General features: G+C 43.1%; 1 protein-coding gene across 2 annotated transcripts in view; it reads left to right on the top strand.

The window, feature by feature from the left end:
* Positions 1–18,402, top strand: part of HECTD4 (HECT domain E3 ubiquitin protein ligase 4) — a 2,430,065-nt gene that overhangs the window by 147,283 nt on the left and 2,264,380 nt on the right. For both annotated transcript variants that reach the window (XM_085634374.1, XM_085634373.1), the window contains exon 2: positions 13,025–13,542. In XM_085634374.1, coding sequence (XP_085490500.1) covers positions 13,025–13,542 — 518 coding nt within the window. The remainder of the gene's footprint in view (positions 1–13,024; positions 13,543–18,402) is intronic.

The raw sequence follows: 18,402 nt of genomic DNA, 5'->3' as shown, positions 1-18,402 counted from the left end.
ATTGCCTCTTCTAGGAATTCACTCCTCGCCTAGGTGTAAATGTTAGTCTGGGCAAGCTTTTATTTGCTTAAGTGAGATGTTCTCAGTCACATTTGTGAACCATGATGCATTTTGCAATAGCAGCTGCACTACTTTTAGCCTTCGTAAATTGCTAGCTTCAGCAAATGTGTAGGAGACTTGAAGTATCCTAGTTTTCAGAATCTATTTTGGTAATCTTAAGTGATGTAAGCGTTGGGTAACCTGTCTCTAATTAGGAAAATGCATGCTTTGAGTTTTTGTGGTGGCAAAGTTTCAAGGCGTACTTAGTCAATTTATTTTATTTTGAATAACGTGATCCATAAGAACAGTGCATAGAAGAATAAATTGAATACATTGTATGCAGTTTGTGTTGATGTAAGCGCGTATACTTAATTACACGTGTGCGCCTATGCCCCGTCATTGGCCCTTTTTTTAAATTTTCGCAGATGCTGCACAGAATAGGCAAAAATATTCGTATCGACGCTGAAGAACATCAACAAACAGCATTGGCAAAGCCATGAGGTTCAGAAGGTGTGACCTGTTAGCTTTGCCGATGCTTTTTCTTATTGCTGCCCCGCCCCTGTAAGGGAGATGGTCTGGAATCAAAGTAGGTATTCTGGCGTAATACGAATGTAGTGATGAAAGTCTTCAGTCCCTTACACGCCTCGATTCCCTTATTCACAGCCGCCTCAATTGGATTCGCAAACAGAATGACGTTTCATCAATATTTAATAAAGCAGCATACCTCCGATCCTACAAATGGCTATTCAGTACTGTACACGAGAAGTACATCCGTCCCAGCAGCAAAGCAGAAAACCTCTGATCGTAGGGCACTTGGTGTGAAAAAACACCATCTGCTTTTTGACCGGACCGTTATGCCGTTGTTCCTTTCGACTTTTAACACCAGAGCTCAACAAGCTAGGACAGCCTTATCAAACAGGTTTTCAAAACCATCTCATGCTTACATAGAAACGGCTTCTTGAAGGGATGCTTTTAAAACACGAGGAGATGGCAATATTGAACCATATCCACCCAAACACAGACGGTACCCCCTATAAATCTTAATTCTAGGTCTGGACTAAGGGGTAAAAACAATTAAGCAAGACAAAAATACCACCTGACCTGAATTTTTCTATTGTGTCTAAATATGTGTTCTGATCCGGAGAAGCGCTACACAATATACATGCTTTGTAGAGAAGATATTTTATTTAAAACCTTTTCAAACACATTCTTTTTTAATTCTGCCTAGTATCCTCAATAGATGTATTACTCTCATATATCTATTGACTGCCATATCATTCCATCAACATGTAGCACTTATTTAGCAAAACTTATACATGAAACCTACTCCACAGAACATACAAAAACAAGCATTGGCATAGCCAATAGGTCTCGCCTTTGCGACCTTATAAGTGTTTAGCTATGCAACAGTTGCATAACTAAATACTTATAAGGTTCCAAAAGCGAGACCTATTGGCTATGCAAAGCGGCCGCAATTGCGATCAAACAACAAAGCGGCCGCGAAAGTGAAAGTAATCGGGGTAAAGCGCGGCGCGCGCGCCCGCGCACATGCACTGTAGCTCTAGGCTGGCCTGGCAGCACTTTTTGGAGCCCTTTCAATAAGTCTTGCCAGACCAGCGCATGCGCTGGGCCAGGCGAGACCTAATGATACTTAGAGGAAAAATTATGCACTCTTTCTAGAAGTGGTCCCAGCCCCCAACACCTCAACGGTTAAAAGAGAAACACCTTCTTCGTTGTTTTATTGTTTTGTGTTTGTGTATTAGTGGTAGGTATGTTTTGTAGTATGTATGAGTGCCTTTAGGATTGGGGGAGGGGGTCTAAGTATAATTTTGTGTATGTTCTCCAGGTCAGAACACAGTACTATTTAGACATGATAGAAGAAATACAGTTCAAGTTGGATTTTTGTCTTGCTTATTATTATACCATATTACATGTTACCTGTTGTGTATTTTTTATACTACATGTTTTTAAGTCGACCCTAGAGCAGCGCATGCGCTGCTTGCTCGACTTTTAGTAAGGGGTAACAAAAGTGTTACCAGATGCTGCCATGGCCGGCCTAGAGCTTGAGTACATGTGTGCGGGCGCGCGCTTTGCGTGACTCTCTTCGCGCTTCAATTCTCTCCCCCTTGCGTGCCATCACTATGTGCTTCAATTCCCTCCCCCTCCCTCACAACAGATCGCGTCACTCTGCTGACCTCCACTACCCCCCCCCCCCTCTCCTCTCTATACTGCAGCAGGCCGCGCAATCACTTTCATCAGTTTCACTTTCACGGCATATGCTTGTTTCCCGCGCAGCCAATGCTTGTTTTTCTTTCCTGACAATCAAAGTTTTCTTTATTTCTTTATTTAATGCGTTTTTATATAGCGCGGACTTTACCCGAAGGTGTCAGAGCGCTTCACAATAGAGTTCTAGGATAAACTCTGGAATAGTCTGTTATCACGTCATACACATTCCTTCCGAAGAATCGTTTTGGTCGTGATTGTTACCAAGACACAATGCTTTACATTTTTTGCATGCACTCCTTTCTCCTAACTGAAAACATGTCAAAGCTACAGGAGCGTGCAATTCATTTTTAGGTCTCGCGAGCCAAAGGCTCGAAGAGACATTTTATATGTGGGATTTTCAAAGTGCTACCCACAGTTTTGGCTGGCCTAAACCTTGAGTGCATGTTGGCGTGCACGTGCACAGCTGCTGCTCACACTCCCTCCTCCCTTCTCTTTTCGTCAGCTTTGATCAGGCTCCTCTGTTGCTGGCATTCCCCCCTCCCTTCTCGCCCATCCCTTCTTGTCACCTCGGCTTGTTTAACACAGCTGCTGCTCGCACTCCCTCCTCCCTTCTCCCCCTCCCTTTTCTTCAGCTTTGATCACGCTCTTTCTTTCCGTTTGTTTTCTTTCCTTTACCTTCTTGTTTGTTTTACTATTGCATGCATCCTTCTATTCACGTTAACTCTTTAGTATTGCATATGTTTTAACTTTTGTTTACATTTTTTGTTCGCATTTTGAGGCACGTAGGTTTTGTGGTGAATTTTTAATTTTTACAAGGTTGCATGTGTAGGCTTGCGTTTTTGTATCGTGTACGTTAAGGCGCATCGGTCGTGTGGCGTTTTTTTTTTTTTTTGTTTGCTTGTTTTAATTAGCACTCCCGCTCCCGCTAGGGGCAAGCTAGCACAAGCATGAGTGTTGCACATTGCGCTCTCTCACTCATTTGCTTTTTCTGCTCAGCTTCAAAGTAGGCAGCTTTGGCCATAAGGGCACATTCTTCCCCCTCGCCCTCTCTGCAGCAACAGGAACAAAAGTGGTGTATGTTTCTAATTAGCGTGGCTGTGCGCCGCTGCTCCCGCTAGCACAAGCATGAGTGTTCCACATTGCGCTCTCGCACCCATTTGCTTTTTCTGCTCAGCTTCAAAGTCGGCAGCTTTGGCAATAAGGCCACATTCTCCCCCCTCGCCCTCTCTGCAGCAACAGAAACAAAAGTGGTCTTTCACACTGATGTTTTCTTTAGGCTTGTTATAGGTAAGCGGCTTCACAGACTCCGTCCGCAATATTTTTTAAAATATTTTTTTAGCAAGCTCTCATTAAGTAAAACCAAAGCACCCATGCGCAGATTGGAGTTCATCCCACATTTAGTTCCCGGTTTTGCTTAGAAAGCATAGGTCAAAATCTACTTTTAATCATCCACTCACCCCGTGCCTCCGTTAAACGGCAAGCCCGCTTTTTCTGGCAGCAATTTTGTGCTTGGCTGCTAAGGTGAACTATTGCTTCCAAAATGGAGTGCTCGCCGAGCATGTGAAATCGCCAGTTGTTTTGTAAAATGAAATGCTGCCTCTTAAACTACCACTCTACATAGCAGGGGTCAGATTGCTTGGCTGATAGGAGTGGCAAATATCACTGTAACAAATTGCCAAGGTGAAAGGTCCCATTACATCTCCCTGCAAGATCATTTTTTAGCCTGCCCCTGCTTCACTGTTCAATCTAAGTGTCAAAATGGAGGTTCCATTTGGCTCATGTGTTGATAATGTCTCCTCTCGCCATCTACTGACTTTTAAACTCGGCGTACAGCGAGCGCTCAGAAGCCAGGAATATTTCAGAAAGTTGCTTCATTTACGAAGTTCACATGAGACGCATGATTCACTGTAGTCCGAAATGAGTTCTCTAAAAACATTGATGGACTAACTTTTCTGCTTTAATCCGGGACATTTATCAAAAGTCCCAAGGCAGACGCAGGATACTGGGCTCAGATTGTGACCATCGGATGTATTTACTATTGTGTTGCGCCGCTTAACCGTACCTTTGAGACGAAAACTGAGCATCAAGTTTACCCCTTGACCCTCAGGCTAGCGAGGCCAAGCACCCCAAGGTTTACTCGGAGACGTTATGTGCAATTAGAAATGTATAGCTCAATAAACAAAGGACTATAGTCAATAAATCAATTTTCAGGCAGATCTTTCACTTCTGCACACAATACAATATGGCAGGTTACAGAGGGCATTTCATGTAGCACACTGATCTCTCATGTAGCATTCACAAAATCTGCGTTTTCCCAAAAGCACCAGAACTAAGCACATTCTGGTGATTTATAACGATGTATTGTAATGTTGCTGGCCATCTACTCTCTCTGCCACTCTCTAGTCTTACCTTTTCATCTTTTAAACCCCTCTAGACACTCTGTAAACCTCAACTCTCTCACTACTCTCTAGTCTTACCGTTACATCTTTTATACCTCTCTAGACACTCTTTAAACCTCCACTGTCTCTCCACCACACTCCAGTTTTACCTTTGCAACTTTTAATGCTCTTTAGATATCACTACGCGAGATACATTTGTGATGTGTGTTATCGATCAAGTCTAGTACGGAAGCATTAGCATTGAGTTTTAGGAAACATACTGTCCATCAATAAAAATATATAGTACAATTGAACAGTTAACAAGAAGATGTTTTACACAAGAAGATGGTAATGTAAGTTGTGTGTGACCACCATGTTGCTCTCGCGTTGACTGAGTATAACTTGCAACACATACTTTTGATTGTTGGAAGTGCGCCACAAGCTCATTGCGTGCTTGAGGCTCATTGCGTGATTGAGGCTTTCTCTCGTTTTAATTATTGCTTTGTCCCTGCCTGGGTAATTGGGGCCAAAACATTAAACTAATAGAAATGGGTACACATTCTGATTCTCTGAAAGATTTTTGCTATGTAGATGATTATTTTTGAAGTATTCAAAGTAAGACAGGGTACATCAGTTCTCATAACGAAGTCATTAGATGACAATGATGAAACGTAAGTTTACTTTTAACTTAATTCTCGTTTCTAAACACACACTGCTGCACGCCACACACTGCTGCACGCCGCACACTGCTGCACGCTGCACACTGTTACACGAAACACTGCTGCACGCCACACACTGCTGCACGCCGCACACTGCTGCACGCCGCACAATGCTACAGGAAACACTGCTGCACGGCACACACTGCTGCACGGCACACACTGCTGCACGCCGCAAACTGCTGCACGCCACACACTGCTGCATTACTCACTGCTGCATGCTGCACGACACTGCTGCACACAGCACACTGCTGCACGCAGCACACTGCTGCATGCCGCACACTGCTGCACGCCGCTGCACGCCACACAGTGCTGCATGCCTCACACTGCTACACGAAACACTGCTGCACGCCACACACTGCTGCACGCCACACACTGCTGCACGCCACACACTGCTGCACGCCACACACTGCTGCACGCCGCACACTGCTGCACGCCGCACACTGCTGCACGCCGCACACTGCTGCACGCCGCACACTGCTGCATGCCGCACACTGCTACACGAAACACTGCTGCACGTCACACACTGCTGCACGTCACACACTGCTGCACGTCACACACTGCTGCACGCCACACACTGCTGCACGCCGCACAATGCTACATGAAACACTGCTGCACGCCACACACTGCTGCACGCCGCACACTGCTGCACGCCGCACACTGCTGCACGCCGCACACTGCTGCACGCCGCACACTGCTGCACGCCGCACACTGCTGCACGCCGCACACTGCTGCACGCTGCACACTGCTGCGCGCCGCTACACGCCACCCAGTGCTGCATGCCTCACACTGCTGCACGCCGCACACTGCTGCACGCCGCACACTGCTGCACGCCGCACACTGCTGCACGCCGCACACTGCTGCACGCCGCACACTGCTGCACTCCACACACTGCTTTTATGCGAGTTTATGCTACTGACATTGTAAATGACAATGGCTTTTGTTTGTTTTAAAACCAAAACATAAATAAAAGGCATTGTAATTTTACAATGCCAATAGCTCAAACTCTTATAAATGCGAGACCTATTGCATTGCAAATGCTTGTTTAGCTTTCTAGACGATCAACTATTTTGAACCTCACCTAAAAGTTAGATGTGAATGGCCTCGTTGTGGATGCCCTGGTGTCGGGCCAAGAATCTCGGCGGGGTTGGTTGCATAGGGGAAGGGTAGAGTTAGCCTGTTTTGCGAGGTGCATCATTAGAAGTTAGATTTCACTTAAGTAGACTTTTTGTTAAAGGCATTCACTTTTGGGAGTCTTTCGTGATGGTCATTAGTCTTCTGACATGTATGATAACGACAAGATAAACCCTTAGTGGGGAACCTGGGAAGATGATATAATTGCGTTCTGCTAGTACATTTTTGTGATAATCTTGCCATCGCAGCTGATAATCCCATCCGTTCTGTCATATTGGGCTTTAAAAAAACTGTGAAGGGCATTTATTGAGTAAGACGGCTGTGTCTTTGGGACCGGTGATTAGAACATGTGAAGTGTAGCTTAATCATTGGACTCGGAAAACCACAGCCTTTTTTGCTGAAAGAAGTCTTGATTGAATCTGGACCAGTTCAGACATGTTGGGATGCTTATTTACCTTGCACCCCCACTCCCTCTCTACACATGCTCTCAGAAAACCCTCCATTGTAAAAAGTTGTTTCTCAGGTTAGGCTTCTTTCATCTCTGATTTTTACACGTGACTGCCAATCTAAGTATATCTTGAGCTGAACAAGTGGAATGTTACCCAAGACTAGAAAGAAAGCCTCTTTATCTCAAACCAAGCACCCCACTCCGTATCGGCATCAGAAATAATACTCCCATTATGAAAACGTCCACAGCATGTCCAGTGCCTCACACTGATGAGCACCTAAAAGGGCAAAACATGACTGTGGGTGTCAAACATCTCTGAGCTAAATCTACGGATAGCAACGCCGTGTCTTAACATCAATTTAAGAATGAAAAACGCTTAAAAACTCATCCCTTCTGATTTTTATTAAACTAAATGTTCTCCCCAGGCAGTTAACGGGTGTACAAAACGTTGCTTCGATTCTGCGAGGCTCCTCTGAAGCGCATTGAAACCTGCGCTCTATTCTAGACTTGTTCATGTAGTTTGATGTTTTGCTATACATTTAATGCAGCGTTATGAATATGAATTGCATGCAAGTGGCCCTAATACTTAGTGATGCAGGAACCCTACACAAGTCTGAATAATAGATCAATAATTAATAAAAGCGCTCAGGGCGCTATACTGACCTAGAATTTGCCATTACACTCTGCTGATAAGTGTAAATGGCTCCTGCCATGTTCTGCTTTCATGCGCAGAAGATATATTTAAACAGACGAGGGCCACGTAGGTGGATAAAAACTCATTAAAAAGCCTTATGGTTAGAGGCCCATTCTTCCTTCTGTAAAGTGATTGTAACGTGAAATCTGCGAGACAGTAAGCAGTGAATTCTAAAGGAAGCGAAACGGGATTCTGGCAACATAAAATTTCTCCTTTGCACTCTGGTACCAAATGTGCAATCGTTAGGAGACTTTTTTTTCAACTAACAAGTTAAAAAGGGCCACATTCGTCTTCACTTTCGTGGTACAGTGCCTGCACGCTCTACCCAGGAGCACACAGTTGCATCAAACAGTATATTGGCATTTGAGCCGAAGCATTGCTCCTCCTAGACAACAACAAATGCATGAGCTGTCTTAGATATATTTGGCTTTAAATATTAAAATGTGTTACTCAGCCGGTCAGACGACTTCAGCGTGCATGTGTTTGTCCTTCCTGTAAACTCAGCGGTCAGATGCACTTTTCACTCCATCCCCTGGCGGGAAGCAAGCGGACTGTGTCCATAATTAATGAAAACAAGCATGGGCATAGCCAATAGGTCTCGCCTTTGGGACCTTATAAGTGTTGAGCCATGTAACAGTTGATGTTGTTGAACCAAGGATATTGTGCTGCATAACTAAATACTTATAAGGTCCCAAAAGCGAGACCTATTGGCTATGCCAATGCTTGTTTTGTAGGCTACTTAGTAGCACTTTGAGGAAAACTGCTTTTTAGAGATAACAATGGATACTGATTGGAATTAGATTGTTTTGGTTTTGTTTACCATTAATAAACACATTTATGATTAATCCTTGCTAAAAGGCCAGTTGATTTGTGTTTCTGTGGCAGCAGTGTTCACTGCATGATTCTGAATTTGCCACAAATGTTTCTGCCCACTTTGCATATTTCACAAAAACTTTTATTTTTAAATAAAATGGATTAAAGTAATACTGTAAGGGAATGAGCATCATAATTGTGGTTTTTGATGCATAATTTAGATAACTTTGCTGCATAATTAGGTCCTCTATAATACCACTACCCCTGACAGTGGTAAAGCTCTACAAAGTGGTTTGTGCGTTGGCAGCTGCCTCAGTGATATGCTGAAGTCTTCACGGTGACGTTGGTTGGGTATCAGAAGGCCTCAAAGATTCTTTTTGAATCCCCATCTCCCAGGCCTTCTATTGGCGATCGACTTTGCTTAAACCGTCGCCTAGCCAGGCCTACATGCTAAAGTTTAGGTTTCACTAACCAGTTGCCATTTTTCTTTTCTAAAACCACACTTTTATTTAAATGCGTAAGGCTTAACGGGTACATCTTTTTTTTTTTTTTTTTTAGTGTTTGAAAGTTATATTTTTATGCAGCACTCTTTAAAGGCTATGGATTTTTTATTTGTTCACTATTGAAAATGGGTACATCTGACTTCTGGTGAATGCGCTTATTAAAAAAATGGTGTGCATGTAAAAACTTAAAAATAACAGTATATTTCCATGTTTTAACAAAGGTAACGTAACTGATATGGATTCCGTTAAATAGAAGCAATTTACAACGCAATATTGGTTGTTTAAATTGTCATGTAGTCGCTTCACAAATTATTTAAAATGTGCCCTTGTATATCCATACCACCTGCATTACAGATGAAAATATGAAAACTAGTTTACCCATGTGACTTTGAAGAAAAATGTGGACAGAAGCTCTTATATTATGCTCAGGGAGTGTCTAATCTTCTGATCAAAATCTAAGGATTTTAGCTTATTATGTGTTTTGTCAGAAATAGTTCATCACTAATTGCATATTATATAACAGCATAAAAAACAAACTAATATTAGCTGTGTGGGAACATGTTAAATATTAGGAGTTGTTAATGATTGCTTCAAAAGACTAATCGTTTACAGACAAGTAGACCGGGAAATAAAGTAAAGCACTTTACATGTGTTGCCCCAGTGTAGTCAATATTCTGATGCAGAATTCTGAAATCCAAATCTCGGTGCAAAATGTTTCCTGGGCCGCCGTGGGATTTGTGGGCATCTGAATCATGCTTGAGTGGATCTTCAAAGTAGCAGTGCCATGCTGCAATGATGCCAACACCGAGTAACAGATGAGGTAGGTTAGCCACATTATCCCATCCCTTGGTTCCCGAACTGAAAGTGATGTTTCTGCATGCAAAATGCTGCATAAATAGCACTTTGCAGGGCTGGGGCAAGGATGGGATTGTTTGTGTTCATCTATATTGAATAAGCAGCAGAAGCTTCAAGAAGCTTTTTAGAGGCAACATGTTGCCATTCTCCTAGTTTGTTTTGCTATCTGGTGACCACTGGTTTCAAATTAAGATCCCACTACTCTTGCGCAGTGGTTTACAAAGCATGGCCAAACTCTCAAGATTTTGGAGCCACAGTACTTAGGTTAGTCCGTATATTTCCCACAGCCTTACTGGGCTTCAAGCAAACATCACTGAAGGGACATGATGATTAGAATTTTCAAAGGAAGGTGTACAGGGATAATGTTTTGATGGCAAATAAGTCATTATTGCTCCATTTAGGGGAATATTCACGCTTTATCTGTCAAGCACACCAAAGCTACAGAGCTTGTCAACTCAGTAGTGTATGTCAGCTACCAAAAGCCAGCCTCATTCCAAGGGTGATCAGGCTGAGGCAGTAATTAGGTGTGTCTACTATGAAACTCATCAGTTGGTAGCCTTAGGAGGACACGAGGAAGAAAGCTTTTGTGATAGATCCTTGACCATCATTCCATGCACTCCTACTCTTTCATACAAGTCCATTTCACTGTAGAACCTCATACCTGAAAACGGGGCACTTAAAAAGATGCTTTGGTTTCCAGTAATGGCTAGAGGTGCAAGACCGAAGGGGAGCTTGGAAAATGTAGGGACAGTTGCCTCCAAAACCCGGCCTCCAAAGAGCAATGGAGAATAATTTCTGCTGTCATATGTAGGTTATAGAAAAGTTGAGTTGGAAATATTTATCCAAGTCATTTATTGTAACGCATAAACAAATGTGGCATTCAAATGCATACTTTGCAGCTGAGGTTACTCAATTTGGACAGTTCATTAGATACGTTGATGTAAAATACCAAACTGTCTGCAGAATGGACATTTCTAAAGCCGCACAACGCAAATGTTTAGAGCCTTTTTCACATCATGCTTTTTTTTTTTTTTTAAAGTCATCATATCGGCCTAGCACATAACCTGAATGTGGTATTTCAAACAATACAGAATGGGACTTTTCTCTATTTTTGTGAAATACAAGCGGAAGTTCAACACCCAGAAGCAGGGTTCTATAAATGTATTTAAATTAAACATTTCTTCTGCTGTTGAATGGAGGATTTGGATCTTGGTAGACTACCACTGATAGGAAGGGTTACTCAAGGTGGAAATGATGTGGGGATTAGATTTGTTTAGGAGTTATTCTCTTTACAAAATGGAGCAAAACATTTGTAAAGGAGCAGAGAAGTGGTTGGAAACACTGGGTAGACCAACAAGTACTGGGCAGATCTTCGCGTTGAAAACAGAAATACTCTGGTAAATACAGCAAACAAAAATTCAACATTTCACGCTAATCCATGATCTGTACTATACATTGGAGAAAATATTTAAATGAGGCTTTAGGCCTCTTTCCCTTTACTCTCTTTTTGGCCTTGTGGGCACGGACGTCACACATATGCAGGTATCTGATTTCATGTTTGGGATTATGTAAGGAAATGGGTGTCTTGACAGGAGAACAGATTACTCCTTCATGAAATGTATTATTTACAGATCAACTGAAGTTGTTTCTTGAAAATTCGAATGGTTAGGTTTTGTAGCATTGGTTATGTGCAGCTAAATCGTGACTTGACAAGGATCCTTTCAGTAAAATATATTTTACATTTTTATTACTGTGCAATGGAGATGGCTATTTTGGAGGAAGGGGATAGGAGGCATGTGATGGCCAGACTCTGGGACTCTGATATGGGGTGACCATGAAGGAATGTAAAAAGTGCTTTTTAAGATTTGAAGCATGCAAGATGGCTCTAGGGATATTGTATAAATTATTTATTCATTTCTGATACTGCATAACTTATGTTTTCTCAACAACTTAGGTTTTATTTTTGTGTTTATGAACTTTATATTCAATATCTGTGTTTTTTTAATCTGAAATATTTTTTTTTCTACAGTGAAAAGGAAGCATTAAAACCTTGACATCTTTAGCTGCAGCTTTCAAGAGATCACAATACATTGATCAAATAAGTAAATGTTCTTAAATCTCACACTGAAAGCTTTATATTATGTAGAGAGCATCTTTAAACCTCATGCAATGTGGCCAGACCTAGGGTGGGTGTTTCAAACACTCTCTCATGGATACCAAGATTCAAACCACAACAAAGTTTGTTAGTGAATCATGCAGCAGATGTGTCTTAAACAGATGCAGGGGTTCCAGAATCTGGGACACAGCATAAAACTAGTGAGATGTTACTGTAAGGTCTAGAGAAAAGAAGAAATATTCCATCTGTCTGTTGTCTACAAAAGAGGTGATACAAAGCTCACAATGGTGTGGTGTCTCACTGAAATAAGATCAATAGGTCTCCTGCAGGTTATCGGCTTTCTCATGAAGCAAATGTCTTGGATGTGCTTTTTGCCGCTAGGCTGAAGAGTCATCATACCCTCTTGGTAGCTCACTTACTTAAACCGAACTCTACGCAACACCACCATACCCCGGCTTTGGGGACACAGCTTGCCAAACAAAACATTTTGTTCTGCTGGTTGAAAGTAAAAAAAAAACTTTGAGCTCCCCAGGTGACTCAAAAGATTGTCAAGTACACGGAAGGGAAAACACAAGACCAATCAGAAAAAGATAAACCAATATAAAATGGCACACAGCTCTTCTTGCATTTTGAGATACAAAGAGTTTCATCCATTTAAGAAGAGTCCAATTGCCCAAAAAGGCCCGAAGATATGGTTGACAACCTCATACTTAGTTTTAGAAAGTCCTCCAAGTCCTTCTGCCTAGGCCAGCCACTGACATGCTGCTAGATGTGGGGAGACTACATACTTTGTGCACAACAACAATACACATGGGTGCACTGTAGGACTGGAGAAATGGGTCAGTGGCGTGGTGGGGGTTATGCCAATCCCAGATCATGAATATTTGATAATAACACATCTTCACGCAATACACGGTCTCCACTTCGGTGGAATCTGACTTTTTGGTAGGATCATTTAGAGAAAATAAAAGGGCTTGATGAGTAAGGGATGCATTTAGAGGAAAATTAAGTCACAATATATCTGTGTTTTCAACATAGGATCATTGATCAAATGTGCAGTATTCTTTATTTCGTTTGTAATCTTGTTTTTTCTTTATTTTAGATTTTAACATTTGAAACAAAGAATCCAACTGAGTTAGCAGAACGCTTGCGCGCAGTTTGTGGAAACCAGAGCAATGCCTACGCCCGTCTGCTCGAATACCGCCTGAATGCTTTGCGGGGACTATGGAATGCTCAGCGTCAAATTGCTCTTGAGGAGCAGAATGAACGTGATGGGTCCGGTGATGAGGAAACCTTGGCCTTACTCAAGCGGCAGGGGCTTCTGCAGCAACCTGAGCAGGCACCGTTTACATCTCGAATGGGACTACTCCTTGTTTTTCCTCTTATTCAGTCTCAGAGTAGAACAGACCCCTCACTTTGTAATATCACAGCTGAAGTGCTATTGAATTGCCTTCGAGACTGCCAGCCCTTGAGTTTGACTAAGGAACCTATAGACTGTCTTAACGGAATTGAGTCTTTACTTTGCTCCTGGCTGGAGGAGACATTTGCCTCAGGACAGCAAATCCTGTATAAACAAAGGGAAAATTCTGCTGCTGCTCTTGTTGCCTTGGCTTGTGCAAGGTAAGAACAAAGTATTTCCTACATCCATGCATTGGTAAATCTATTTTATTGTTTCCCCTTATAATCCACTGAAATTCGTTGAGAATATGAGTGACTTTGGAATTGGCGCTTAAGATAACTGATTGCAAAGGCAAAACATACTTACATGTCCTAAAAATGAAATCACAATTTCTTTGATGACCTTCATCTACACGTGAGAGATCTACACCACTACTTGATGAAGTTGCCAATGCTTATATTTGTACTAGAGTGCCTCTTTTTCGAATGGCTCTCTTGTGCACTTCTTCCCCTCAGTGTTCCACAAAACCTCCCTGGTCTGTGTTGCTGCTTGTCACCCATTGTCCATGTTGCTGCTTGCCCCCCATGGTTCATGTTTCTGCTTGCCCACACCCTCCCTCCCTGGTCCATGTTTGCTTGCCCAGGTCGATGTTTGCTGTTCCCTTGCATGCTCCCACCCTCCTTCCCCTACTTGCCACCATCCTCTCTCCTTTGCTTGCCTCCCACCCTCCCTCCCTGGCTTGCCTCCCTTACCTCCCACGCCTCCCACCCTTCCTCCCTTGCGTGCCTATTGCCTGCCGATTCACCCTCCCTGGCTTGCCTCCCACCCTCCCTAGCCTTCCTCCCTCGCTTGTCCCCCAGCCTCCCTCCCTTGTCTGTGTTTGCTTGCCGAGGTCGATGTTTGCTGTTCCCTTGCATGCTCCCACCCTCCTTCCCCTACTTGCCCCCATCCTCTCTCCTTTGCTTGCCTCCCACCCTCCCTCCCTCCCTGGCTTGGCTCCCTTACCTCCCACGCCTCCCACCCTTCCTCCCTTGCCTGCCTCCCACCCTTCCTCCCTTGCGTGCCTATTGCCTGCCGATTCACCCTCCTTTGCTTGCCTCCCACCCTCCATCGCCTGCCTCCCTCGCTTGTCCCCCAGCCTCCCTCCCTTGTCTGTGTTTGCTTGCAAAACGTCTGTGTTCACTTGCCCTCACCCTCTCTCTCATCTGTGTGCACTTATGGTCGGTGTTTGCTTGCCCCCCCACCCTCCCTCCCTGTCAGTGTTTGCTTGCCCCAGTCCGTATTTGCTTGCCCACATGTCTGTGTTTGCTTGCCCCTCCACTCACCCTCTCTGGTCCGTGTGTGCTTCCCCTGCATCCTCCCTTATCTGTGTTTGAGTGCCCTCAGCCTCCTCCATGCCATAACAAACAAAAAAAAGAGCTATGATGCGGACACATCTCCCTATGTCGTATCACTTTTTTTCGCCCCACACTTCTGTTGTCTGTATTGCCTTCTCCCTGTCCTCCGTGTTACCGTCCCCCTTCGTCCGTGTTGCCTCCCCCTTTGTGTTGCCTCCAACACCGCTCTCCTTTTTACCAACAATAAGAAACAAAGATGTTTTTTGTTGTAAGCTGTAGCTTGCAGAGTAGTTGTACAATATAAGTTACAGAAAGTCTGATAAAGTGTTATGACTTGTTTATGTAGAAAAAGGCAATATATCGTGTTGTTACAAGTGATATAGTGCTGGTAAGTAATAGCAACATTTTGAAACAGGGAAATAGTAGAATTAATTGATGTAGTAGCACTATTATGTTATGTTAATATATTTTGTAGAGCTCCAAATCACCAGAGGTCTCTAAGCGCTTGCAGCATGCTGGGGGATCACAACTGAGAAGGCCCGCTCCCCCGCCAGGTGGCTCTATTGAAGCGCGGGCAGGCCATGAGTTAAGAGGAATTCTGACAGCTTTTTGGCCCGGTGCCACTGCACCATTTAAATCATGCCCCTAGTGCCTTCTAGATAACTGCATTTGTGACTATTTAGTAGTAAAATATAGCAATATTTGGTGTTTGGAGGAGTTATGACAACTTTTGGCCTCAGTGGCACTGCACCGGCTGCACCATTCAAATCATGAACCTAGTGCCTGCTAGATAACTGTACTTGTGACTGCCTATTTAGTTGTAAAATTTAACATATTCTTCGCTTAGTGGGCTTCCTAGATTTTGGCCCCGGTTCATCTGCACCTACTGCACTATTCAAATCAAGCCCCTTTTACCTGCAAGGTAACTGAAAATGTGACTGACTGTTTAGCAGTCATATATAGCAATATTGTTTGTTTAGAGGAGTTCGGACAACTTTTGGGCCTGGTGCTACTGCACCTGCTGCACCATTCAAATCATGACTCGGTTGTTTGCAAGGTAACTGCACTTGTGGTTGCCTGTAAAGGAATAAAATATAGCAACATTAGGTGTTTAGTGGTGTGTCTGGAACTTTTGGTCCCAGTGCCACCGCTCCTGCTGCTCTATTGAAATCATTATCCTAGTGCTTGCTAGATAACTGCACTCATGACTGGCTGTTTAGTTGTAATATATAGCAATATTAGGTGCTTAGAGGCTTTCTGACAATCCATGAACCGATCACCTGTAAGGTAACTGCACTTGTGACTGCCTGTTTAGTAGTAAAATATTGCAATATTTGGTGTTTAGAGGGGTTCCTAGAACTTTAGGCCCCAGTGTCACTGCACTTACTGCACCATTGAAATCATGACCCTAGTGCCTGCAAGGTAACTGTACCTATGACTGCTCATTAAGTAGTTAAATATAGCAATATTTGGTGTTTAGAGGAATTCTGACAACTTTTGGCTGGTGATACTGCACCTGCAGCACCATTAAAATCATGGCCCTAGTCCTGCTAGATAACTTCACTTGTGACTGCCTGTTTAATTATAACATTTTGCAATATTCTGCGATTAGTGGACTCCCTAGAGCTTTTGGCCCCGGTGCAACTGCACCTGCTGCAGCATTCAAAACCTGACCCTAGTGCCTGAAAGATAACTGCACTTGTGACTGCCAGTTTGGTTGTAAAATATAGCAATAAATGGTGCTTAGGGGGGTGCCTGGAGATTTTGGACCCGTTGCCACTGCACCTACTGCACTATTCAAATAATGACCCTGTTGCCTGCAAGATAACTGCACTTGTACTGCCTGTTTAGTTATAAAATATAGCAATGTTATATGTTTAGTGGGGTGCCTAGAGCTTTTGGTCCCTGTGTCACTGCACCTGCTGCACCATTGAAATCATGATCCTGTTGCCTGCAAGGTAACTGCACTTTTGACTGCCTGTTTAGTTTTACATTTTAGCAATAATCTGGGTTTAGTGGGGTCCCTAGAGATTTTTGCCCCAGTGCCGCTGCACCATTCAAATGAAGTGTTTTTAACTGTAAGGTAACTGCAACTTTGACTTCCTGTTTAGTAGTCAAATATAGCAATATTATATGTTTATAGAAGTTCTGACAACTTTTGGGCCCGGTGTTACCTCACCTGCTGCAGCATTCAAATCATGACCCTGTTGTCTGCACGGTGACTGCACTTGTGGCTGCCTGTTTAGTAGTAAAATTTAGCATAGCTCTTGTATATTAACTTTATTTTTAACGTGCAGTATTTATTACAACATTTAGAATTTAATCATAATGACCAAATGGATTACGTTAAAAAAAATCAATCCAATAATGCCTACAAAGTGCAAAAAAAGGTACGGTGCCATGAATAGGAAATGCCACAAGCGTTCTAAGGCTAAAGCAACTGCTTTACATAATTAAGTAACAAGAAGCAAGCATTCCAACTTACTGTTAGAAGCTGTCTGCCTTTTCCATTGGAAGAGATCTTATCTTGACAGTGAATGGGGTTTAAATAGTGTGAACAGCTTTAGTAGAAGTATGGTAAATGCATGCAGCCAGAGTAGGTTAACAAAAAAAAGTTCCGCACAAAAGCGAATGAACACAGTAATTTAGCACCTGGAACTGATAAAAGCCCCCTTTTAAGATATGTTAAATACAAGAGATGTCAAGCCAATCCCAAAAAGCACTACGAAGACGACACCGCTGGCCGTGTCGTTCCCCCCCACATCATCTGTTGTCTGTGATGCCTCTCCCCCTCCTTATTGATTCCCACCCTACTCTACATCTCTCCAGCAAGCAGTACAAACAAACAAAACACCTTGAAGCAGCCAGCGCTGACTGTGTCGTACTAGGATTTTTTCTTTTCTTTTTTTTTTTATCTTTCAGCTGCTGTACAACTTGGCTAAACATAGAGAAAGCCAATAGCTCTGGTTTCGTATGCAAGACATATGGGCTTTGCTAATTCTTGTTAAATATGTATTTGTTAGCAGTTTTTATTGAAGTTACTTTAATGGAAATAACTAAATCATCTCACCACTGTTGTATTCATCGCCTTTTCGGAACCAGAAGTAATTCTACCATTTATCCTACACCTTTTGTAAAGTTTGTGAAAGCATTTTTTAAAGGTCTTGCATTCCCTCGTCCTCACTTTCCAGTTAATCAGTAGCCTATTCTATCCGCTGGGCCTAAATATATTGTTTTGAAACAATGAAGGCTAGCATCAGCAAGAACCTCTGGTTATTTTCTCCTCCCTATTTGTCGTTAAAAAGTCCTGGGTTAATTGCGGGTGTTCTGTTTGTTACATTTTCGGCCTTTGTGTCTTCTCTTGCTCGGTCTAGCTGTTCTTCCCTCTCAGGTTGTTTCAGACCAGTTCTTGATTTCAGTGGTATCCCGGGGTCAACTCTGGCACCTTTTGGAGTCTATTGCTGAGCTGGCTGGAACATTTAACTGTGGATTGTTCAGTAGAGATGGGACACTGCCTTCAGTTTTCCAATTAGCCAGCCAGGCTTTGGGCATTTTCTGCTGCCTGTGTGCATTACAGGGTGCACTGGCCATCTCTTGTGCCTCTACCCGTGACTGTTCATTTCCAGACCTGATGTTCTATCCTTGTGGCGTCCTCCGCTCTTTTCCTGATGTGTGTGTGTGTGTCCTACAGGTTGCAGGCCTTGCGCCATTATCCTTTGTGTGTTTTCTTCATACCAACTTCTT

This window comes from Triturus cristatus, chromosome 11, assembly GCF_964204655.1.
Source record: "Triturus cristatus chromosome 11, aTriCri1.1, whole genome shotgun sequence".
Lineage (NCBI taxonomy): Eukaryota > Metazoa > Chordata > Amphibia > Caudata > Salamandridae > Triturus > Triturus cristatus.
The sequence above is the reverse complement of the archived record's forward strand: the minus strand, read 5'-3'. Positions and strand labels throughout refer to the sequence as shown.